Source organism: Anomalospiza imberbis, chromosome 17 (assembly GCF_031753505.1).
Source record: "Anomalospiza imberbis isolate Cuckoo-Finch-1a 21T00152 chromosome 17, ASM3175350v1, whole genome shotgun sequence".
In the NCBI taxonomy this organism is placed as follows: domain Eukaryota; kingdom Metazoa; phylum Chordata; class Aves; order Passeriformes; family Viduidae; genus Anomalospiza; species Anomalospiza imberbis.
In genome coordinates this window covers 9,427,955-9,453,731 of record NC_089697.1, presented here as the reverse complement: position 1 = coordinate 9,453,731, position 25,777 = coordinate 9,427,955, and the positions used below count along the sequence as shown (strand labels likewise).

The 25,777-nt window shown below is 47.3% G+C and overlaps 1 protein-coding gene across 1 annotated transcript in view; it reads left to right on the top strand.

Annotated features, from left to right (window-relative positions):
• The first annotated feature begins 1,796 nt into the window (after positions 1-1,796).
• NTSR1 (neurotensin receptor 1) overlaps positions 1,797-25,777 on the top strand; it is a 56,149-nt gene continuing 32,168 nt past the window's right edge. Inside the window, exon 1 of the mRNA XM_068207931.1 lies at positions 1,797-2,522. Coding sequence (XP_068064032.1) covers positions 1,854-2,522 — 669 coding nt within the window. The 5' untranslated portion in view covers positions 1,797-1,853. The remainder of the gene's footprint in view (positions 2,523-25,777) is intronic.

Below are 25,777 nucleotides of genomic sequence, written 5' to 3'. Positions count from 1 at the left end.
ATCTGGTAATGAATAGGAAAAGTTATGGCTGTCTTTGGATAAACCAGTGATGCCCTGAGTGGGATTTTCCTCCATCTTCTCTCTTAATTTTTGAAGATTTTCCTCTCAAAGGCGACTGAGTGGACAAACAGCTCACCAGAGGTTTACAGAGTGCCTGAAAGAGTAACCCCATCACAGACCACTCATCCTTGGGTAACCTTTCCCTGTGGACGATCCATTTGTCACCCTCAGCATGACCACAACAACCCCACAGCCCCTGTCCCTGCAACAGGGAAGCTCACAGAGGAACCCACAGCCCCAAATATGAAGATATTAAGGGAAAAGTCACTGACAGGGACCAAAGCAAAGCAGATGTGCCATGGCACTGAGGGTGCCCCAAGCAGGCCAGGGCACAGGTAGGTATTTATAGGTGAATTTTCCACTTCATTTACTCTAGCAACAGCAAGAGCTGAGTGGGTATCTGGGAATCAGCAGTACCTACAGATGTACAGGAGTGTCAGAGCACCCCTGATACCTCTGCTCACCCTGTGGGGGATGAAGGAGGGGGCTCAGCCCCACGAGCAGCCCCTCACCAGCCCTCAGCTTCCAGCTGTGCCTCTGTGCCTGACTCAGTGAGGACTGGAGAAGGTACTGGGGGAGCCTCAGTGGGAAGTGGCTGTGCAGCCCAGCCCGGGACCTTCTCCCTCCCTCTCTCCCTACACGGGCCGCGCGTTGGGGACCGAGCTGGGGCTGCAAAGCCCCTCTTTGTGGCGGGGCCGGGCATGGTGTTGGTGACCAGTGGGGCAGGCGGGTGTGTGTGTCCGTGTCCCGGTGTGTGTGCGTGTCCCGGTGTGTGTATGTCAGAGTCCCGGTGTGTGTGTCAGTGTCCCGCTGTGTGTCCGTGTCCCAGTGCGTGTGTCAGTGTCCTGGTGTGTGTGTCGGTGTCCCGGTGTGTGTGTCAGTGTCCCAGTGTGTCGGTGTCCCGGTGTGTCGGTGACCCTGGTGTGTGTCCGTGTCCCAGTGTGTGTGTCAGTGTCCCGGTGTGTGTGTCCATGTCCCGGTGTGTGTGTCAGTGTCCCAGTGTGTGTGTCAGTGTCCCGGTGTGTGTCAGTGTCCCAGTGTGTCAGTGTCCCGGTGTGTGTCGGTGTCCCGGTGCGTGTATCGGTGTCCCGGTGTATCGGTGTCCCGGTGTGTGTCGGTGTCCCGGTGCGTGTATCGGTGTCCCGGTGTGTCGGTGTCCCGGTGTGTGTCAGTGTCCCGGTGTGTCGGTGTCCCGGTGTGTGTGTTGGTGTCCCGGTGTGTGTCGGTGTCCCGGTGCGTGTATCGGTGTCCCGGTGTGTGTGTCAGTGTCCCGGTGTGTCGGTGTCCCGGTGCGTGTGTCGGTGTCCCGGTGCGTGTATCGGTGTCCCGCTGTGTGTCGGTGTCCCAGTGTGTCGGTGTCCCGGTGTGTGTCGGTGTCCCGGTGCGTGTATCGGTGTCCCGCTGTGTGTCGGTGTCCCGGTGTGTCGGTGTCCCGGTGTATCGGTGTCCCGGTGCGTGTATCGGTGTCCCGGTGTGTCGGTGTCCCGCTGTGTGTCGGTGTCCCGGTGTATCGGTGTCCCGCTGTGTCGGTGTCCCGGTGTGTCGGTGTCCCGGTGCGCCGCGGGGGCTCCGCGCAGCACACACATCTGTGTGCGGGGGAGCGGCAGGGAGGAGGGATCCGGGGCCGCGGGCGCTCGCACCGAGCGGGGGGCGCGTCTCGCACTCGCACACGCGCGGCAGCCCCGGGACCGCCGGCTCCTCCCGCCGCATTAAAACGAGCCAAGTTCCCCGCCGGGGGCAGCGGCGGCTCCGGGCGGCGCGGCGGCTCCGGGCGGCGCTGCCCGGCGCCGGGGATGCACCCGAACGCCACGGCCCCGGCCGTGCCCGCCGGGCCGCTGCAGCCGCAGCCCAGCGGCTATGCCAACGCGTCCAACCGCTCCGACCTGCTCCCCAAAGTGCCCGACGAGGAGGACCTGGACGTCAACACCGACATCTACTCCAAAGTGATGGTGACCGTCATCTACTTGGCTCTGTTCTTGGTGGGCACCGTGGGCAACTCCATCACGGCGTACACGCTGGTGCGGAAGAAGTCGCTGCAGAACCTGCAGAGCACCGTGCACTACCACCTGGCCAGCCTCGCCTTCTCCGACCTCCTCATCTTCCTCCTCTGCATGCCCATCGAGCTCTACAACTTCATCTGGGTCCATCACCCCTGGGCTTTCGGGGGGGCCGTTTGCAAGGGCTACTACTTCCTCCGGGACGCCTGCACCTATGCCACGGCACTCAACATCGCCAGCCTCAGCGTGGAGCGCTACATGGCCATCTGCCACCCCTTCAAAGCCAAGAGCATCATGTCCCGCAGCCGCACCAAGAAGTTCATCAGCTGCATCTGGATCGCCTCCTTCCTGCTCGCCATCCCCATGATCTTCACCATGGGGCAGATCTACGGCAAGGACCAGGATCCCGACTCCCTCATCTGCACCGCCATCGTGGACACCTCCACGCTGAAGACGGTCATCCAGGTGAGGGGCCGGGGGACCGGGCAGCCGCCTCCTCCCCCGGCTGGCCAAACTTTGCGGGGCAGGACGGGGAGGCTGGAGCGGGGTCCGGCTCAGGAATGGGATGTCCCGGGCAGCCCTGACGGGACGCACCGGCCCAGGGTGCGCTCAGGAGGGATTTGTGGGGGTCTCGGCTCCGCTTGCTGCGCCCCTCCCCGCACCCGCTCCTGCCCCGCCACGCTGAGCAGAGACCTTGCACCGGGGAAAATCCTGCTCCGTGGTTAATCCGGCCCCTTCCCGTGCCCGGAGCTTCCCGTGTCCCGGTCCGGAGCTCCTGGTGGCCGATCATGGTCAGAAACCTCCAAATCTCCACCCTTTCTCTGCATTTTCTGCATCTCCCCCCCTTCTGCTGGAAAGCAGCCAGCAAGTTTAGGGGAAAAAAAATCTCTCCCCCTCTCCCAGTTCTTTGTGTTAATCCAGAGCCCTTTTCTTCAGTAGTGACAGCTCCTAATTTCAGAAAGTTTTGGACACAGGGTGTAACATAGGCTTCTGAAAAGGAGCTGCATCGTGGAAACCAGAGGCTGCTATTTTTGCTGTTTTGGGGAAATCCGTAGCTGGTTTTAGCAGCCCCTCCTGACTTCAGCACGGCTTTGCCGCTCTCCACGCAGTGCTAAATCCAACACGCCCATGCGTGGAACGGATTTCAGCATCAACACTTGCCGTGCTCCAGTGCCCTGGCAGGTTGAGGCATTTGCTTACTGGAGCATTGAGCTTGAAAAATGTAAAAGACACGGAAGGAGGGACAGAAGAGAGCAAGACACCAATCTCCATAGTCCCTTGGCTGCCAGGCTTGCGTGTGATAGCTGCTCAATTTTTTATTTGGAACATGAATTTCAGGGGGGTTAATCAGCGGGCAGTTGGAATTTAAAGCTGCATGTGTACTGAAGTTGCTGGGATGTTGCCACACTTGAAGGGAGGGAACTTAAATGGAAATGAATCAGAACCATTCCTTCCCACTAAAAGCAGGTGAGGGTATGTGCATTTCGATTCAAGACCAGAGTCAGTAAATGTTTAGACGTAACTCTGCCAGTTTCCCCTCTGTACTGTTCAAGTAAACCGAAATCAAGCCCTGATAGAAGCCCTGGATTTCCTCTGCATTTTATCTTGATCCCTAACTGTCATCTGAGGTGGTGAGGGCTGCATTTCTCCTGTAGATGCCTGGAAGGTTTTGTCAGTGGCAGCCCAGTGTACTTAACCCAAATTCTCTGCTCTCTGAGGAGACTGAGCCATCTGATTTGAGAACAATGGGACTGAAATGCATTATTTCCACTCATCTTTCTTCTAGGATTAAACTGATGCTCGTTGTTACCATGGTAGGGCTACAACCAGAGGATTATTTCCTATCCATATCTTTGGAGATTACACTTTAAACAATTCTCAGTGTACCTTACAGTCTTGCAATTATTCAGGCTATGCCTTACCCCATTAGCCAAGTCAGGAGTAGGAAGACATGAATGTATTATGTATATGTGAAGTTCACCTGTGGGCTTTTCCTCAAATATATTTAATTAACTAGTGGATTAATTTAAAAGTTAAAAGGAAGAGGCAGTTGCTGGGGGAGAAGGAAGAACCAAACCCCAAACTGTGCCAGTCTGTTCCTTCTCGGGGGATCTGGCTGCAGAAGTGGCTTTGCCAAGACAAGAAGGTTGTTTCACGGTTTCACTCCGTTCCTCTGAGCACAGGGAAGCATCACACAACGTGAGGCAGGGCCCTGGACAGGGGAGGGCTCTGGAGTGAATAAGCAAAGCAGCTGCAAGTCAGGTTTGAAGTGCGTTAATGGAAACCATCGCACAGCGTGCGAGCCGCCGCTCCCACGGCCTAGGCTGTGCAGAGGTTTAAAAAAAGACAAGTGATGGAAGATCCGGGAGAGAAAGGGCAGTGCTGATGTGCAGTGTGACGTGCAGAGGTCTTGCTGGGCGGCAGTCTGGAGCCCTGGTCTTTCGTGGTGGGTTCAAGCTGCTTTAGAACATCTCTGCATCTCTTTGCATTCGTTTTCTGTCTTTAAATTAAGGAGAGCAGTTGTGCACTAGCTCGAGCTGGCAAATCACTTGTAATAAATCACTCAACATATTTCACTTCTATTCCTGTTTGGCAAACTGTCTAAAGCAAAGCAAACTAGCTTTTTTTTTTTTTTTTGGAAGCCATTAGCTCTCCGAGTGGTTTTATTTGTTGACTGATTGAAAGAAGTTCAAGTTCTGTCCCAGAACAGGGCATTGTAACCATTTCTACCCTCAGAGACCAGTGTGAGTTGTTTTGCTGGGATCATTACAGGAGAACGATCCTCTTTGAACTGGAACAACCTTCCTGGAAAAAGTATTTCACAGAATCACAGAATATTCTGAGCTGTAAGGGCCTATTTGATTGTAGTAATTTAATATTTCTGATTTTGAAAACGTTCCTCTGTATTTGCTTTGAGTATTCAAATTTTAATGGACATTCCAGAGTGGAATGAGACTGAATGGGAACAACCAGGATTCCTTGTAAGAATAATTTAAAAAGTAATTATTCAAACAACACTCAGGAAATTTGGTTCTTCCACATATTAACTTTCACCACTTAAGCTCCACAACAAGTGTAAGAGGTAATGACTGATATTCTTCTAGCAATTACAAATTGTTCAGGGCAGCACATAATCAGGAAGAGCAGAGGTGAGACATTCTGCAGGGCGACACTGTGTGTCCCCACAATCCCGACACCAGGCACATCTCACCTCTTGCCGTCGAGGCATAAGCCCTGTGTGGCCTCTAATATGGAATTCTTAGAACTATTTCCCAGCTTTGCTCATCACTGTCCTTGCAGCTGCTTTAATCAGCCTGTGGATCTGGTTTATTATACATTCTCCATTGCCAAGTTTTCACGTTGCCTCTGCCAGTCAGGGACGTCTGCTTTGGATTTTGGCATCCAGTGGGATCTGGTACCAGGAGCAAGTCCATTATAGCCACATTATTTAGGTCTAGCAAACTCTTTAGCTGGCAGACATCCCCTGAAAAGCACTGTTGCCAGTTTTTAGGTGCTTTTTTCACATAGATTAAACACCTCTTAAAGCCATAGAAGTAAATTCATGTTTTCATGGCACTTCAGCTGGAGGAGGTTTTAAAGCTCCTCGTTGTGGCAGCAATAGATACGAGAGTTCTGGGGCAGGATGAGAGGTTTTCCCTGTTCACTTATGAGTCTGTGCCCGTGGGGGTGGCTCTGGAACCAACTTCCTCAAAACAGCATCCCACTGAGTGTCCTGATCTACCATGTGCAGCCCCGTGTGCCACTAACATTGCAAAACCTCAGCCCTGATTTTCAAAAAGCTCTGAATTTTACTGGCCAGATGCAGTGCAAATTGATTTCCCTGCTTATTACTTTCTTACCTTCATACCTGTTTTCTGGAGAGGTTCACAGCAAGACCTGGGGAAGAGGGGAAGCTGAAGGAAATACCTACAGTCCTGGTGCACTGTCAGTGCCCCCACACACAGCTCCTCAAACTAAAATCCCAGGATTTCATCTGAGCCTGGACTGGGCACACGTGCCAGGCGAGCTGGGTGTGGGCAGCTCCTGGCCCCCCAAAATTCACAGGGGAAGATGTTTTCCCACTGGTGTGGCACAGCTTGTGCTTGGATGGCTCTGCTGCAAAATGTCCCCCAAGTCACAGCAAGTGCCTGGAGAGTGTCTGACACATGCTAATGTTTGATTTGCACGGACAGCTGGTGTGATCCCATTTATTAAAACACATGGCAGCAGGCCCTGCTCCTCCAGAAACTGCCACAGCTCCAGCAGCTCCAAGTTGCTCATTTGTTAGGGCAGCACTTGGGGAACTCCTCTGGACCTCCTCACCCTTTTGAAGGATCTCTGTTCCACTGTGGATCTGCTCTGCTTTAGCCCACCCTGCGCGGCTGCAGCTCACCCATCCCTCCAGAGCCCTCGTTTATTGTGTTTTATGAAGCCTGCTCACAGTTTGGATGATTTGTAGAGTAAATAACTCTGCACACAAAGCAACTGTTTGCCCAAGTGGTTCCTCAGCTTTATTTCTGCCTACATTTCTTCATGCAATGCCTTTGAAGAGACCTGCCAAAGAGCCTCAGGTGTGAAGGGAAAGGAAAGGAAGGACCAGGAGTCTTGACATCCATTACCATGCTCTCTACACACTCTTCCGAGGTGATCTATTCAATTTCCATTTGTCTGAGAGGCTCACAGAGTTATTAATTCCATGTATGATGTTGCAAACACTCCCTTACACTTTCCCCTGGTGAGGAGCACCTTGGCAGGGTGGTGGGATGTGCTAACTGCTCTGGTGCATCGGAAGGCAGGGCCCTGCCCACCGTCAGATCTGTGATGCCAAGTAAATAAACATGACAAGCATTTCTCCCTATTACGTGAAAATAGCAAGCCATAAACCAAGACTGAATTCTCTCTCCTGTTTGCTGGCAAATCCTGTCCAGGATTAGTCAATAGTCCAGGAACCCTGTGTTTATACTGGTATTGACTAGAGGAATTGAAGTTTATTTCTCTTCCTCAAGTCACAGCCAAAATCCTACAGTGGCTTTAATTTAGAACAGTGCTGTTCTAAACCATTCACTACACCACAGAAGTCCTGGGTGCCGCTCACCCCTCACAAATGGCACCTTTGTGGCAGGACCGTGTCCCATCAGGTCATGGTGCTGCCACACCTCCAGGTAGACAAGAAAATGAAGATATTGGTGTGTAAATGTGCCTGGGTCCTTCCCCACAGTGGTGGAAAGGGACCCCCGCCCCAGCAGCGATCCCATCTGTTGTGGTGGGAGCATCCCTAAAAAGCTGCCTTTTTTTCATGGACTATTCAGGGAACCCAGGGCTTTAACTCAGCATATGCACGACAGCCCAGCCTGCCTAATCCCAGCCCGTTTACACTCTGCTCTGTCTCGCAGCTAGATCTAATTTAAATAAGCTCTTGTGTTCATTGCTTTACATAACCACTTTGCCTGCTGTGTTTTGCCAGTTCTTACATAATTTCTTCTCTTTTTCCCCCCCAATTGATTTTAATTCACTTGATTTCTTTTTCCCTCCCCCCTTCCCAAGATGTCAGCTGGAGAGATAATAAAAAAATGAGGAAATGTGGCCGATCGATTTACCTCTTAGGTTTTCCTCTTACCAGCAGCTTGTGAAGGCAGAAGACATGAAGGCAATCTCATAGTTGCTCGTCCCAGAGGAAAAAAAAATCCAAAAACCTTCATCTGCCTTTAATCTTTCAGATCATTTAAAACAGCTATTTAATTGTCATCTCCCTGCTTCCCCCCTCCTTTCCCTTAAAGACTTTCACTCTTGTCTCTGTGCAGCATCTGCTCAACACTCACAGATGGCTTTTTTTCTTCCTGACGTTTAGAAACGCTTCTGTGTCCTGCCCGAGGCAGGCAGGATGTGCAGCATCCCCCTGTGGGACACAGGGGTGCCTGGGTGGGGAATTTGGGCTTCCATGGTGTCCCCATTGCTTTTTCCCTGCTGTGAAATTGCCCCTTGCTGAGGGCCATGGGACAGAGAGCGAGCAAAGGTGACTGGAGGCGCTGGGGAACGTGGTGGGATCCTGGGCTGATGAGGTTGCAGGTCTGAGCCTTAAAGCAGAGAGCATTAAATGCCAAACCCATCAGTCCCAGAGCTGACACCCCTCCTTTCCCTCACGTTGAGCAGATGAATCTGGGTTTTTACATTCCCAGTCTGTCTGGCTGCTCTTTGCCCTCCAGGACAGGCCGCTCTCACCGTGTGAAGCTGGAGATGCCTGCAATGCCCAGCTCACTCATCGTGCTCCAGGGACAGCTCCCCCACCTCTTGCTTCCCATGGATACCATTTCTTCCATCCAATTGCGAAGTCTCTTAGGTGTGGGATTAAAAAAACCCCAAACATAGAATGATGATGATAAATCAGTTGAGCTGATGACTTATTAGAAAAAAAAGTGCTTGGGTTTAGAAATGGTGGAGTACTCACCCTGACTGGGGAGCACATTTCTGAGCTGACAGTTCATTCCCAGTATTTTTCTGCACTCGCTTGTTTTCTGTGTATGGGAGGAAAATATTAGTGAGACAGCTTTGAATCCCATTATTCAAGTGCCTTGTCTGAGGAGGTCCATCCTCCTCCTCCCTCCCTGGGGTACCAGAAACTCATCACCACCCCTGCTCGTGCCAGGACAGGGGTGCTGTGGCACAGGGCTGTGCCGTGAGACTCTCATCCTCGGCCTTTGGAGAGGATGCATCTGCTGGGCTGGAGGAGCTGCTCACCTGCAGGTGGTTTCAGCATGTGAGCTCCTTGCTCCTCATCTCCTGTGGCTTTTTCACTTCAATAATTCTCAGTGCAGAGTGCACTGCTGGGCACAGCTCCATGGGGGCGTTTCCTCTCCCAGGGAGAGAAAGATAGAATGGACAAGGTCTTTGTAGCTGAACCTTTTCCTTTGAGGAAAAGTTCAGTGAGGTTTCTCTGAAGTTTTTGTGTTCTCATGGGCTAGAGGCAATTGTCAGCTGAAGACAGGAATCAAAGAGATAAGATTTTCCTAGTAGAAATGGAAAAAAAAAAAAGGAAAAAAATGTAAACTTTCATAAAGCCCAATATTTGAAAAGGGAGAAAAACATCTATTTTATGCAAAATGCTCATGAAAAAGCTGGGAGTAGCTCTGAAGAGTCATGGACAGAGCAGGAGGCATGTTCAGAATCACTAAATCAGGGAGGCACAGGAGGGGCAGCTGTGCCAGGGTCGGGTGGCACTGCCCGTGGCTGTGTTGTCACCTGCAGGGGGGCAGCCCCTTGCTGCCAAGGCTCATCCATGGATGTCCCTGCTGCCTTCTCCTCCTGGGCAGCTCAGCCTGAGGTGCTCCCTACTGCCCTGGTCTGCTCTCAGGGCTTTGGGAGCTGTCAGGCAGCCAGAGGAGGAGCAGTCTCACCCCTTAACCATCCCATTTTCTTTCTCCTTTAACCTTGAAAAAAGGGGTTTATCACCTTACCAGCTTCACCCAGACTTGGGAGCAGGGACCTGCTGCAGAGCTGCCACGAGCACTGGGATGCTCAGCAGACCCCTACTTTTGATCAGGACTCCAAGGAGCTAATTAATACAGTCATTGCAATGCCACATACTCTTAATTTTAACTTAATCAAGAACAAAGGATGTCTGCACTGCTGAACTGATCAAATGTGGTCTTAATACGTGGCAGGACTTTCGTACCACCTTGTTCCCTTGCAGAATTTGTTTAATAAGTCCATAACTATTTGTGTATGTTCAATAAGAAATTAATCCACTTTCCTCTCTTATTCAATGATTTTTCCAAAACCATCTTATAAAAATGCAGCTCACACAGCAGCTGGGAAAGTTTAACTCATTACTGCCATCACTATTGATTCCTCCTGCAAAGACCTTACATTTTATCCCCATGGGGGTAATTTATACAGTTTAATATACTCATTTAATTAAAAAAAGAAACTCAATCCTTTGAGTTTCCCACGTTTCATTTTTATTGCTGTCAGTCATGGGCTTGTGACACTGTCATGCTTGTTCCTTAAATCCAAGTGTGTCAAGTTTGATAAAGCACTGTAGGCAGAAGAAGGATAGGTTTAGACTAATAAAGAGATTATTTGACCTCAAGGAACAATGATGGGGAGCTGTGTATGCCCCTAACACTTGATAGACTGCACTTACTAAGCCAAGGAGCAAACTCTGCCTAAGGCTTGTCTCCCTGACAAGCTTGCAGGTGTTTCCTGGCTAATGCAGGATAGAAAATCCCTTGAAAGGGAAACAAGAAAGGGCAGGAATTTGATCAGTAAGTGTCTCAGAGTGCAGCAGTCCAAAGGAGCTGGGCACCTGGCCAGCCTGGCACTCTGAACACAGCCTGGAGCTCAAACCATGCCAGGAAAAAAACCCTGTAATACCTGAGGCTCCACGAGGCTGAGAGGAGCTGCAGCAGAGAAAACCACCAAGGAAAAGCAGTAATAAAGTAACCAGTAAGTTCATTTCTCCTTTGGGATAAGTCCTTTTTTTCTCCCTTGAAAGTCTAATTGAATTTTCTTTGCTCCCATCCCCAGCAGCCCAAGGGGAGGCTCCAGCACAGCCTCCTGCCTGCTCAGCCTTTATGGAGAAAATCCATAAGCAGAGTGTGGGGATGGGGACAGGGAAGCAAAAGTGTCTACAACATTTCCAGCACTCATAGAGCTTGGGCTGACACCCTTAACCTCAGAAAACAGGCTGATTTTCCCCAAAAAAGAGTTTCTCAGGGCACCAGTGATGGAACTTGCCACCATTTTCCCTTTAGCAAGTCATGCAGATGAACAGAGCTGCACTGCCTGCCCACTGTTAGCAGCTCTCACACTTGGGGCTGCAGTCAACAGGGGGACAGTGTTTGACTTAAATATGGCCTTTAATTTATTTATAACTGCATATCCACCACTCAGTATCATATTTAATGCAAATAACATTCAAGTGAAATCCCCACTGAGAGGCACATTATGAAGATTAACAGTCTGGCTTTTCTATTACTCTGGTTTTTACACTGTGGATTTGTGCCCTGTGCTTTGTAGGCAAGTGCTGGCAATATTTGAATCCAGAAATCTATATCTAAGCCTCCTGTTTTGCAAAAATCAGTGCCCAAAAGCCTGCTTGTGATTCCACAGCCAAAGAAAGGGCTGGAGGCATGAAAACCTCTGGGAAATGCTGACATCCAGGTGAGTGGGCACCTAGAAAGGCTATTTTTGCTGGTCATACAACAGGGCATTGGAGAGGGGTTTACTTCTTTTAATCATATAACCCACTTTTCTTTTAAACAGGTTATCAGGAAAATTAACCTCGCTGAGTTTAAGATGATACTGAACATATTCTTATGCCCTGGAATTATCTGGAGCTGGTTTATTCCTTTGGATCTTTTCTGGTGAATTTGTCAGGTGTAATGCCATGGGCCCAGCACCTCATTATGGAATTTTCTAGTAGGGTTTGTGTCTGTTTTGGGTCTGTGTCTCCCTCTGTTCACTTTTCATGGAAGAGAAATGTGACCAACATCATGCTGCAGAGTGTGACCAAAGCTGTTTGTTGCCCCACCAGAGTGATGCCACTTGTTCCCTGTGCCATCACAGAGACACTGGCTCTGTCACTGTCACTGCTGCACTTGTTGCTTGCTGAGAGCTTGTCTTCTGTGGCAGTGGGGAAGGGAAACCTCTCCCCTCCTTTCTCCAAGGGGGGCTCAAGCAGTGATGAGACTCCCAAGGGCAGCTGCTGCTCGAGGGCAGCGTTGGAGGATCAGAGGGGAACAACCAGCCCAGCTTTAACTGGACAGAGATCAGTGCAATGGCAGCATGGCCAGAAACACTGCCTGATGTGACAGCTGTTTTCCAGGAGCATCCTGGAGCCAAGGAAATACAATTCATTCTTTAGTATCTAGCAAGAAAGGGAGTTTGTTTGAAGACAGAGCACTAGCAGCTGCAATAGACATTTTTCTGAGTCAAAGGAATCAGCAGAAGCCTATTAGATCTTGTGTCACTGCTGAATACTCTGCTCGGGAGCAGCAGAAAGCTCAGGGAGTTTCCAAATGAGCTCCATTATGGGTGCATTTTCCCTCAGCTCATCACAAGCCAAAGTACGGGGGTGTCACCAACAGTGTGTCCCAGGGCAGTGCTTCCAGTGAGAACAAAACCACAATTACCCAAAGAAAAGGGCTTTTCCAAGGGGCCAGGGCAGAAAGGGGATGATAACAGCAAAACAGAGAGGCTGTGGCTCCCAGCACCCACTGCCCAAGCTCAGCCCCCAGCCACAAACCCTCCCTGCTCCTCCCAGATCCCATCAGGTCTCCCTGGTGCTTCCCATAATGTCCTGTCTCAACAAGGTTTCAGCTTGCTGCAATCCCTGCTCTTCCAATTCCCCCTCTGTGGCGTTGTTCCCACTGCATGAGGGGCAGGCTGGCAGCTCAAGCAGATGCTTGGAAGGAAGAGAAATGTTTTAGGTTAAAAACAGAGATGGGGCTTTAGGATAGAGCTGTGCCTGAGGGAGCTGCTCTGCTTTTTTATAAGGAAGAACAGGCCTCTTGCTCAGTGATATTAATGTTAGGGGTCCTGCAGGAAAAGAGAAGGAAGATGAAGCATCGCAGGAGCCATTTGTTTTTGAGAATGAGATGCCAGCTGCATTACTGCTTTGCAGTTCTGTCTCTTCCCAGCAAAGGAGTCTCCCACCCCTGTCCCTGCCTAGCCTGAGCTCCTCCAAAAAGGGCTAAAGATGTGATCTGCAGGGAATGGCTTTATCAGAGAGGGATGAGGCAGGTCTTTCCCTTTCATGATTGCTTTTATCTTCCCTCTTGCCCCTGTTATCAATGGAGCTTCTGCAAGAAATACTGTAACAAATATAGTGAACACCAGAAATAAAGCTTGCTGGTGTCTTCCTTACTTTAAAAAGAGTGTTTGGGAAAGGGAAAATCACTGGTCATACCCCAGAGGTTTTTTCATATCATCTAGTGCTGTGCTAAACTTCATCCCTTAAACATTGCCCAGGCAAAAACTGCTCTTAAGGGCCCTAAGGAGCTGCCCCCTCATTGTGAGGTCATATCTCTGTGCTCTTGCATAAACCATGTTCAAATAATGTTTCTGTTTTCTGCTGCACAGCTTGTTGGTTTTCCCCCATGAAATAATGGAAAAAATTGTTAAACTCATCAACTATTTAGGGGAAAAATGCATTTTACTCACTTCCAATTAAAAGAAAACACCCAAAGCAATAAAAACCCAATCGGCAGTCTGTAAGAAGTAGAAGCAAAGAGGCAAGGGCAGAAACAGGGCAAGAAATGACAGTTTTATAAACCTCCTGCTGGGTAGGGATAGAAGAGGTCTTTGTGCCTGCAAAACAAAACTGTTTTTTCTGTAAAGCAGCTATTGACTGGAGCTCTACAACTGCAGCTGGAGCTGCACACAGCAGCCACACGCCTGCAAACACACTGACTTCCTCCCCACTGAATTCAGAAGAGACAGCCAATGCTTTCCCTTGGTGCTCTAAATCAGAGCTGTGCTCTTAAATCCAATAAAAACCCTAAAACAGTCCAAGTGATTTTTCAGGAGAAAGGGTTAGTTCAGGTGATTTGCAAGACTCCCTTTCCCCCCCCAGTTTCACAGGGCTGCAGCAGCGTGGCTGTGCCAGGTGCCCTTTGCTGGGGCTGTGCCTGCCAGGGTGCAGTGCCTGATTTCCATGTGGATTTGCACTAACACCTTTCCTGAGCCTCATGGCAGCAGAGAGGAGTTTGCTGAAAAGGCCACGTGCATCGATCGGGCTGTGGGGATTATCTTGACTTGTGACCTGTGGGTACTGCTGAGACGAGATTGAAGCGCAGCTGAAAATCTTGTGGGCATTAATTCCATTCCAGCACTGGGCTTTTTTCCTCTTTGGGAGGCTGGTCCACACCTCAGTTCCTTATACTTTGGAGGGTCAGTCTCTGCTCCCAGGCAATGAGTGATAGGATGAGGCGAAACAGCCTCAAGTTGCACCAGGGGAGGGTCAGCTTGGATGCTAGGAAAAATTTCCATATTGAGTGGCTAAGCAATGAGATTCTATGAAAACCTTAATAGTTAGCAGATTTCCCTCCATTTCTGTCCTAGAAATTTCACAAATTTCCAAGCACACTTGGAAAACCTGCTTGTGCTCTGTGGAGCCATCACGTGGACCGACCCCATCCTCCTCTCCAGATCCAGCACCCTCAGGAGCTGCTCTCCTGCCCAGACCCAGCCTGTGGCTGGGGCCTCTCAGGTCAGCATCTCAGCAGCAGGGAAACCACTCAGGTGGAGAAAGAGTCTTTCTGCCTGGCTGCCTTCACTTATAAACAGACAGCAGTCCCAGACAGGGGCTTGAGGTGGGGCAAAGCTGCTTTCCTTCCTCGGAGCTGGGTGATCCCAACGCTTGGGAATCACCCAGGAATGGGTTTGGCAATCAAAGACCTCTTCACCAGCAGTGAATCATAGAATTACAGGATGGTTTTAGTTGGAATGGACCTAAAGACCATCTCACTCCAACCCCCTGCTGTGTACAGGGACAAATTCCGCTAGACCAAGTTACTCCAAACCCTGTCCAACCTGGCCTTGGGCATTGCTGTGTCCAGCATCCCAGGAGGCTGATGGGGAGAAAATCCTCCAACCTTTTCTGGGAATGAACTTGATGAAAATTATTACCAGCAAACATCAAGAAAGAAGACTTGAAAAATTACTTTCCAGGCTGTGGTAGTGGTTGTTTTGACAGAGTTTTGATGCCTTCATTCAATATTCCATTGAAGATTTGCTGGAGATAAGTGATCTCATAGAAAACAGGGCTTTTGTGTCTGGTCACAAAGAGTGATTTGCAAAGACTGCTGAGGGGGTAGAGTACTTATCCAGGGAAACAAGAATTTCAGCTGAAAATAATCACAGCTTTTTAATTTATAATTCTAGCTCCAACTGGTCAGAAATCTGCCTCCATTCAAGCTGATTGGGCTGGAAATGGGGCAAACCAGTGATAAAAAATGGGGAAAACCAGTGAAAAAATGTGGACTGGTCACCCCTAAGAAGACAGCTTGTTCCAAGACTCAAAAAATGCTTCCAGCTTCTCCTTCTGCTCACGATGTGGTGTGTAACAAAACCTGGGATGTTTTTAGGAGCACATAGTTAAGGCAGTAATGTAGATGTGAAGTGGAGCTGCTGCCCTGCCAGCCTCTCACAGCTGTTGGGTGAAGTTTTTTGTTTAAGTTGTTTTAAGGTGAACAAGACAAACTTGCCTGGAGCACCAGCACCAAGCCCAGCAAAAAGTGGACTGATTAAATAAACAGAGATCTCCCTGTTATTAGTGCTGTTTAGATAACTTTGAAATGCTTATTTTTCAAAGTGTATGAATTACATAACTCTTTTCCCTATTTTTGGCTCAAGAAGGAGTCAGTGAATTTTCTGTTTCAGAGCAGAACATTTGTGCTTTTCCCCATGATTCAGGGAAGAGTTTTTAGTCTGAAACTGGTGTGTGGATGATTCAGAGTGACACATTTTGTGTTGGCAGCAGGCCCCGCCTCGAAAGCCTCCATGCACCGCATGGTCTGGCCTGTTCCTCCCCAAAATTTGGACTTGAAGCTGTGCTGAGTCTGGGGGAACCAGGCTGAACTCTGGACCACACCAGAGTGCAAGCTGGCATCAGAGCTGGTCTGTGACAGCCTTTCTTGTAAGAGCCCATACTTATACTTGTGAAAAGTTTCATGAGTTATTTTACTTCCAGTTTTCCCTTTCTTTTGTTCTACTTTCCATCATGGTTTACATGTTCTTCTCCATTTTGTATGCTTTCTGGGCATCTTTTGGTTTGTTGCTCTGAGGCTTTTTTTTCTTTCTTTTTGTTTAAAGCAAAACAGTCAGGGTTGGAGTGTGGGCTGGGTCTGCTTCCCAGAAGGCTGTCCTTGCTGCACTGGAAAGAAAATAATTTCCCACCCTAACTATCCCTGGCTTCCATCACTGAAAGTGAGAAGAGATGGAACGGTGCAAAAAGTGTTGTGGAAACTGTGCTGTGTAACTCTCCCTTTAGTGTGTGATCCATCAAAGTAATTACATGTGGCTCAGGAACCTCAGACTGCTGCAACAATGACATTCTCCTGTAGCTTTTCTATTTCCATCTAATTAAAATGTTATTGTTTCCTTCATGTTAGTTTGCATTTTAAATAAGGAGATAGGGACAGATTGGCTGATTGGTAACTTATTCTCTGTGTGAGTAAAGATCAGTGCTAAACACCCTGTCACACTTGTGCTTTCCTCTTCCTTATGCATCTCAGACATCAAATTGCAAAAGAAGGAAAGAAAGAGGCTGGGGGTTGATGACACTAATTTATTTCCTCTGCTGGGTGTCAGGAAGGGAAGGTGACATGTCCTTGCCCACTGCCTGGGTAGTCACTGTCTGCACGAGTTGTATTTTGAGGAATGGAGGAATTTTCATCCCAAAACACAGCTCTGCTTTGGAATTTAATGGGCTTCCATCTCCTCTTGCTTTTAATTTTTGCTGTGTTTTATTACCTGCCTCCTCATTGTATCAAGAGAGGGCAGGGAGGAGAGCAAGGCTGGGCATGTGTGGAAACATCCCTACTGGAAACACAACTTGAAATAATCTCCATTAAAACGTGGCGTGGCTCAGCAGCACCTCAGAGCCATGATTTGCTCCCCAAACAGCCAGGATGCAGCAGGGACCATCCCCACCACCCTGGGGAGGCTCAGCAGCTCAGGCTCCACCAGCCCTCCCCACTCCCTGGCCACAAAGGCCCTCAGGCACATGATGATGCTGTGGTGGTTTGGGCACCTGAGCTGGGAGCAGAGGTGTGAGACCCAGCCCAGCTGGGGATGGAGGGGGGTTGAGCTGGGATCTGCCTGTTGCCCTGTTCTTTTAAAAGTTTTAAAGTTCCTTTAGAAGTTTTCTATACCTTCTGATGTTTACGTATTTCTACTGGAGTTCTTACCACTGTTCATGTAAATAATGATTGTTTTGCATTCCTCTTTGTGGGAGGAGAGAATTGATGGACTGTTGGTTTGACCAGTGTGTTTGGAGAGGTGGCAATTTTATCCTCCAATCCACTGCCACTTTTGGAATTCTATATATTGCGAGGTCAGAAATAAAAGTTACTTCCTTTTGCTCTTTTGATCTTAGTGTGAGTGGGTGAGTTATTTTGTGTTGTAGTGCGACAATCTGCCTATTTAAAACCTCCCCTGCTCCAAAGGGTTTCTGCAGCCCTGGAGCACATGTGCTTTTGGAGGGTATTTTTAGCAAACTTCAGTTTTTCTGAGGGTCACAGAGAAGTAGAGCATCAGCATCTGGAGGAGCTGTCATTCCACTTCCAGTCTTGCAGGAGTAACACATTGACTTATTTATGAGAGCAGTCAGCTCCCCCCTCCCTGTGTGTAACAATCTGCTTTACCTCTCCCAGCTCAGAGAAATAATTTTATTGTCAACCATTCTGTGCCTGAAACCTTAAAACAAGTTAAGCGAGCTTTGAGGGAAACGGAAATGTTTCCGGATTTTATTTTATTTTATTTTTTCATTCTTTCCAGAATAACACACTCTTTTACTGCCTAAACCAGCAAGCAGTAATCACTCTTCTGGCCAAAAGGAGAGGGAGGAAATTACTTATTTTACAAGACAACATCCAAATACTTTGCACTCAGTAGGGGAAGCCTAATCTGTTGGCTGGAAAATGCCTGTGTCAAGAATGACTAATCTGAGACCAAATGATACCTGGAAAATGAAGATATTCAGTGCTCCCTGCAGAGAAAGATCCATCAAAATGAAAGGACAGGCTGTTTTCCTCCTCCTTTGTTTCATCCAGATGAACTTTCTTCATTTCTACACTTTTTTTTCTGGATGGGGGTGGGAGAGGCAAAATACTCTGAAGGCACTGGTGGTTCATGCTTGAAACAAAGTTTTCAACCTCTGCACGCAAATGCTGGGCTCACAAAAGCACTGATGCTTTGGGAGAAATCTTGACCTTCTCTGCTGTGGCAGGAACCCAGAGAAATGTTGGGTAAGCAGGCTCCAGATGAGATCAGAGCAGGTGGGGGATCCCCAAGGGCACGCTGCTCCCAGAGCTCATGGACTGCAGTCTTTATTTCTCCTTCCTCCTCCCTTTCCACTGGAGATGTTCCTGCTGCACGTGGGAGAATGGTGGGATTTGTGGTTTCATGGTGAAGTAATTTGTTTTCAAAGGAGAAAAAGGAGCTCGGGTCAAACCAAGAAGAATTAATTAAGAAATTTATCAGGGATGGTTGACCTACAGCCCTTTGTGTGTAAATTACACTTACGGTTCGAGCTGAGGTGGATCACTTTGCTTCCTTTTGGGCTTACAACCCATCTATTTCTTCTTTCTTCTTTAGCTTAGGACAATTCTGAAATAAAGCAGGAGATCAGCATGTTTTCTTATTTAATATTTTGAAACAAAATGTGCTAGTGTTTTTAGGGAGAAAACAAGTGTTTATTTGAAAACACTGAAATAGTTCAACATTTCCCCCTTTTTTGTCAGTACTGTATATTGAATTATGACACACAGCTTTTGGTTTCCTCACAAAAATTCACTTTGCATCAAATTCACCACTCTCTTAAGGAGATTATTTGTCCATAACTGCTGCATTCCTGAGCAAGGGCTGTGTGCTGTGCCCCCAGGTTTGTAACTCCCCACCTGCCTCAGTCTTCGTGGCGTCACTGGTTGAGCTGCTGGAGCTTGAGCCAGGGATCTCCAGAAGTACAAGCACAGGGTTTTACCCTCAATTTAGGGGCTTCATTCTGCAGAGGGGTCCAAAAACACATTGCAAAAGCTGTTAGAGCAGCTCTAAGTTACAGCAGATATTCAAAGCTCATAACACAGGTACACGAGGGTTTTAGGGCCACAAGGTTTGCTTTCACTTTTTTGTTTTATTAGTTGTTTTTTTTTTTTTTTCTAATTGCCTTTAGTCAAGGCAATTAGAACTGCTTCAGCTCTTAGAAACCTCTTACAGGACAAAAACATTTTTCAGTTGTTTTTATAATTTGTGTTCTCACATCTCCTCAGTCCCTGTACTTTTCATTGCCTTACAGCAGCATGTCACAACTCCTTAAATGCACAAAGATATTAAATTCTCCAAACAGATCTTCCTGGTAATATTTTTGTACAGGTTTCACTGTGCCACTGTGATGAGTCAAAGCACATCTGACTTGGCTTCATCACTCCCTGAGCCAGGTTGCACTTCTTTTAGGCATTTTAATTAATGCATAATAAATAAGTAAACTGATACTTCAATTGTCCCCTAGAAGTTAGGCACAATCTTCTTGGCATTCTCTCTTGATTAATTTTATTTGAAGTATCTGTCTTCAATGTGTTTTTGGGTTTTTTTTTTAATTTATTTTGCTTTTGCTCCTTCACTGGTAAAGATCAAATGTTTTTCCTTGCATGTTTCAGGTATAGACCAGAGGGGTCCTGGGGGAAGAGTCTTTAATAAGGTCTCTAATTTGTTCTAAATACATTAATCCAAATAGCACTCAAGTGGCTGGTGTCTCTCCTTCTTTGTGTTTGGTTTGTGCTTTTTATTTTGGTTCTCAGGTTGTGAGACTGGCTGTATCATGGAAGATCAGACCGATCCCTTTTTTTCATCTGTAGGATCTCTGCTTTACCAAAGGCTGTGCAGAAAAGCAGAATTTCTGAATGTCTATGCAGCAACTGAGAGGTCCTCACCTGTGAAGTTTTGACACACTCAAATTAGGTTTGAACTCTACCTTTAGAATTAAAGCTGGTCCATGCATGTATTCATACAAACAACCTTTTTTCATGAAAAAAATGTAAAATAATTACACTGAAACAGGATTTTTGCAGAGCAAACAGCTTTGTCTGCTTGTAACAAGTGCAGCTGCAGTGACCTGCATGTAATTGGATGCCCACAAGTTTGGGCTGAGTGAACCTGCACTCCTCAGCTCCCTCGTTTAAGCTGTGAACCTGAAATGTGGTCAAAGTTGCTATAGACCTGTCTCTGTAGCATTTTTTCCAAATGAAGCAGTGCCAGGATAGAAGGTAAAATGATTGAGAGCTGTGAGTAATGGAGCAAGAAGCAGCAGTGTGTGTTAACCATCTGTAGGAGCGTTGGCTGGTAGGACGGTCGGGACGGAGGGAGACGAGAGATCTCTGAAGCCAGGGCTTGGAACTTGTGGTTTATTGCAAAGGGCATGGGTGCAGGGGCCCTGCTTAGAGCTGCCAGCCACAGCTTGGAGCAGGCCCCAAAGAGCAAGAGAGAGAGGCAAGAGCAAGAGCAAGAAAGAGAGAGAGAGGCAAGAGCAAGAGCAAGAGCAAGAGAGAGAGGCAAGAGCAAGAACAAGAGAGAGAGAGGCAAGAGCAAGAACAAGAGATAGAGAGGCAAGAGCAAGAGAGAGGCAAGAGCAAGAACAAGAGAGAGAGAGGCAAGAGCGAGAGAGAGGCAAGAGCAAGAGAGAGAGCAAGAGAGAGAGAGGCAAGAGCAAGAGCAAGAGCAAGAGCAAGAGAGGGAAGTTCCCATTACAATACAATAAATCTTCTTCTGTGCTGAATATTCTAATTTTCACTCACCAATCTGGTACAAGATACAAATCTCATAGCATTTACATACAGCCTATAAGAATCATGACATTACCATACTGTGTTATATTTTAAACTCTAAAAACTACTCTTCGGACCCCTTCTGCTAAGCTAGTAGGGTTTGCTCTGACCATTGAAGCTGTCTACAAGTAGAGGGTATTGTTTCATCAAAAGGGGATTACCTTCAGCCGGCCATACCATTGTTTTTCAGCTGTTCAATAACCAAGGCTTGGTATCTCAAAGCTTGCTTTCATTTCATTTTCGCTTATAGTTTCTATATTCTCAAAATCTTTTGCCAGGCAATCATATTTATAGTGATTTCTTGTTTCATTGTCCCCAACATCCATCCCCACAGGAAAACGTCTGCAGCAGTGATGGAGTGATGCTCAGCAATTCCCCTGGGCTGGCTGAGTCCTGCCTTTGGTCACTGTCCTTGTCTCCATCACTCACCTGCTGATTGTAAACAGCAGCTCAGCAGGGAGCTGAGGTTTGGCAATGTTTAATTTCTATCTTAAATAAGATCCAGTGATGCCTCTCTGAGCTGGTAACTCACAGCCTAAATGGAGGGAACGACTCACATGGTGCCCAGGAAAGCTGGGGGTGCCCCATTCCTGGAAGTGTTCATGACCAGGTTGGACTGACCTTGGAGCAACCTGATCTAGTTGAAGGTCCATTCCACCCCCCACCATGGCAGGGGGTGGCATGAGATGAGTTTTAAAGTCCTTTCCAACCCAAACCAGTCTTTTTGTGAGTTTGTGATTCCCACCAGATTTGCCTGCAGTGCTTTACCTTTCCCTGCTGCAGTATACAAGAAGGAAGCAGCATTTGTCTCCTTGCTAACATCTAGTTTTTAAACCAATTAAAAGACAGGAGATGATTAGAAGGAAAATGTGCCATGACTCTTCTTTCTTTGCCCACGGTGTCACCTTTGCAGAGTGCTGCTTGCCCGAGTCTTTGTGAGTCATTGCTACACAAGAGAGCTCAGAGTTCAGTGTGAAACCTGCACTTTTGTTCTTGCACACTCTTACTTAATATCCCTCCTCCTCCTTCAGCACTTCCAGTGCCAGTGGAATAATTGAGAACTGGATGTTTTAATTTCCATGACTCGGTTTCCGAGTTGGCAGCACACGGCAACAGAGGAGTGACTTCTCCAAAGTACTGCAAATTCCTTTAAACAGCCATGACAAGGCCCAGTTCTCTCTGCATTGGTGTAAAGGCAACTTTTTGTCCTGAAATCCAAATTTTGCTTCATTCATTTATAATATTCATGCACTCAATCTGCCAGCCTGGCACTTCAGCTCCCCTGTGGATGTTTTTATTGACTTTAGTCAAGGCAATATTGCACAGGAGTTAGATTGAGGCATGGAAAGTCAGACTCTCCAAGGTCACTTGGAGGCTTCTTTTATAAATAAACCTTTCTAGAAACCAGAGAAAGTCACTGTGGAAATGCTTGGGAAGAAGAAGTTTAGGCCAGACCTAGTAATTTTATGCCTCCGTCTATTTACCTGAAGAACAGGAATAATAAAAACTTTCTTGTACCCATAAGGGAATGGATGGTTTTGCTTAATGAATCACTTAATATCTTTGTCCATAAAATGATGCATAAATTCATCATAGTTCCACCATTTCAGCACTGTGTATGCTACTCTCTCCATGAAAATTCATTGCAGTACCTGAATGCTGAGTGCTAATGAGGATTCTCTGCACTTAAAGGGTGGAAATTAAAATACTGCAATTACCAAAGTATCTTCCATTAGATGGAATTATTTATGAGAACTTGTCACTTAAAAGACTCTCAGATTTTACTGAATCAAAAATCAAGAAGTTTCAGGCCATTGTCATGTCTTTTTTTTCTGCCAGAGTGGCACAGGATCATCTCTTTGCCATGAGTTATTTGGCCATGAGTTATTTGGGAGAACAAAGTCCAGGTATTCTTATGAGTCTTCTCTAACCATTGTGGAGTCTTTGCAAACAATTCAGAGCTGAATTGCTTCGTTTCACCAGTTTTGATGCTCATCCTTCTCATGTCTGGTCCTTCATGAAAAGTGAATCTGGAAGGGCGTTGCTGTCCTGGATTAAATTTAGTCCTAAGCACTGACCAGAGGGAGCATCACCCCACCAAATAATAACATTTTTAAGGTTTTTTGGCAGAAACAGACCTGAAATTGGCATCCCTGATCTTCTGTGGTCCATCTCACATTTTCAAAGCTTGGAGTTTCTGAGGCGACACTCAGATTCCAACTGAATGGGGTTTTACTGCAAGCAATTCCTTTTCAAATGGAAGAGGTAAATAATATCAGAAGTGAGCCTGTCACCCATTATGAACTATTATTTTGCAGGTAGAGAAAACAACTTTTATTAAAATACTGAACTGAAATGAAAAGCAAGCAGACAAAGTAAACATCTGGGTGAGTTCCCGGGAAAGCAGGTCCTCCTTTGATCTCAGGTAGGAGCAGGCACCTTGGTTATGGAGCAGAAAATCAATCTCTCAGTGTAACTGTGGTGCAAAGATGCCCACACAAGAAGTCAAGGAAACTCCTGGCAGCAGCAGAAGTACATTTGAGGTACATATTCATTGTCCCTGGGGTGAGGGTGAGCTGGGGGTGTCTAACATGCCATAAAAGCAGTGTCAAAGTCCATCGTGTGTTGGTTAAAGCACTGGCAGTGGCTCATCTCAGAAGTAGATGTTTATGCTTAAAATAAATTCCTTGGTTTAAGGGCAGAAAGGGTCACAGCGTATCTTGATTTTTTTATTAGCCTTTTGCAAATAGAAATTATTTTAAGAAATGGGTAGTAATAGTGCTGCTTCTCTGTCCCTGCCTTATTGTTGAAAGAAGAAAAAAGACTGGAGAAACTAATTACATTTGAAGTGTACCTAATGTAAAAAAAAAAAATTGAAGCAGTCATCAGTCACTGAAAAGAGAAGAATGTTTCATTATGAAGCCAATTTGCCCTTTATTGTGACTGATGTGTGCAGGTGTTTGCCTGCTCTATGCCTCAGAGTTGGGCTCCGAGAATCCTCTCAGAGCTCTCTGCTCAACATCTGAACTGATCCTGCCCCTCTTCCCATCCCACACTGACCCATGTTTTCACAATATACTGGAGGAAAAATGGAGCATCTTTAGAACATTTTGAGACTGAAATCAGCCACCAGAGAGGCCCCCTCCAACAAGGGCAGGGCCTGGAGCATCTCAGCTCTTCTGCTTCTCACCTGGGTTTCTGCTCAGGGAAGGGGAAAGGAGTTTGGCACATCACCCCTGAGAGCTGCCAGTTGCCAGCACAGCTTTCTCCTTGGTCACTGAAATTGTGTCAAAGCCTGAATGGATGTGGGGGCTGCAGGAGAGCAGCAAGAGAGCACCTTGCTGTCACTGCCAGAGGGAACAGGGATCCTCCCATGGCCTGGAGCTTGCTGCCTTTTCCTGGGATAGCTGTGGCCAACGTGCTGAGGGCTGGCACGCTGTCACCCTGGGCAGGGAAGGGTCTGCGAGCTCCCAGGGTCACAGCCAGGCAGCACCAAACAGGCTCTTTCCCCCCAAGCCTGGCATTCTTTCAGCAGGCATCTCCCCCGTGCCAAGCTGGGCTTTGTCCTCTGCATGGCCATGCTCAGGGTGAGTGCATCATTGTCACTGCTAGAAATGAAGGGACAGGACTATTTTCAAGCTCAGAACAATTTATTGCTCAGATAAACATCAGTCCCAGAGGGCCTGAGATCTGTAAGAGCAAGCAGTTGCCTGTAACTCAAGAGTAGTCACAAGTTTCTTCGTTACAAGGCAGTCTAGAACTTTCTAACCCAATGGACAGTTGCCACAGGATTTATTTTGCTTTTCTAACCCATCACCTTTACTCACTTCTACTGCACTGAGGATACTTTTATCTAATGGGCTTCTAACTCACATGCACACATTGGCTTCTGTTATAACTTCTAGACTGTTAGCTTATTCCATGACACCACATCTCTACATTACAACTCCTCACCATTTTATCAGTCTCTCACTCACTTAAGGCATATTCTCACCTACAACTGTAATAAAAGTTTATTCTTTTTCTGCTTAACATCTCTGTATTGTATTTTTACATCAACCTAAGCTTCTTCTAAGGCTGCAGATCAAACCCTTCAGTGTCTGGGGAAGTTTCTGTCCTTCTGATTCCCACACGGCTGGAGCTGCTGTGTTTGTGTGGCTGTGAGAGCCCAAGTGCTCTGCCTGCCCAGAGCAGAGGCCGGGCACAGCCGTGCCAGCCCCGCACGCGGCACCGACCGTGCCAGCAGCTGCCCCTGCCGTGGGCTGCCCCTGCTCTGCCCCCGTGCCGGGCTGGACGTGCCACATGCCAAAACAACAGCAGTGCTGGGCAGCAGCCCCCGCCTCGCAGCAGCTTTTAGTGAGGAGATGGAAGGGAAAGGATCAAAGGATGATTTCGCTGTCAAGTTTTGTTCGGCGGCATCAAACAGAAGCGTGGATGTGTCGGTGCACTGTTAGGGAGCAGAGGCAGGTGCTCGCAGTGCTTCAGAGAAAATGTGCTTCATTTCATTCCTTCAGCTCGCTCTGGAGCTGGTTTTTAGTAGTGAATTAAAAATATAAAAAAATTCAAGGATAAATACTCGATTCTTGGCTATGAATATTTATGGCAGTATTGGACTTGCAAATCAAAGGTAATTTAAATGTCAAAACTGGTATAAAGTTTCTCCTTTGGAGGATAAGTCAGAAAATTAAACTTGATTACAAGACATAACATTAGGAAATTAGCATCTTAGGGTATCAGTGATAAACACTTCTGTACATCCCCTTTTTAAGTGATACATTTTTAACATATGAGAATTAATTTTAATAAAAAAATGGTCCCTTAATTAACAGTGAGGTAATTAACAGGGAAATCCTGGTTGCATTCATGACACTGTGATTACTTCATCTTGCTAAATCATTTCCTCTTCTGCAAGGAATCTGCCTCCACAACTGTTTGGACAGGAATGGTTCCTACCTGAGACAGCCTTGAGTCTGGGCAGCCTGCCTTAGGGATAAAAGCAGCAACTTTTGCACTGAAATTTTTGTGCTTCAAAAAGGAAATTATTTTGGTTAATGCCTAGCACAGGCCGGTGTAAGTAAGTGCCAGCAACAGCAGCTGCAACATCTCTGTGAGCAGAGGGGGATGTGACCAACAGCCACACTCAAGAGCCTTGGACAGCACCATGAGTTACTGGGGGCCTGG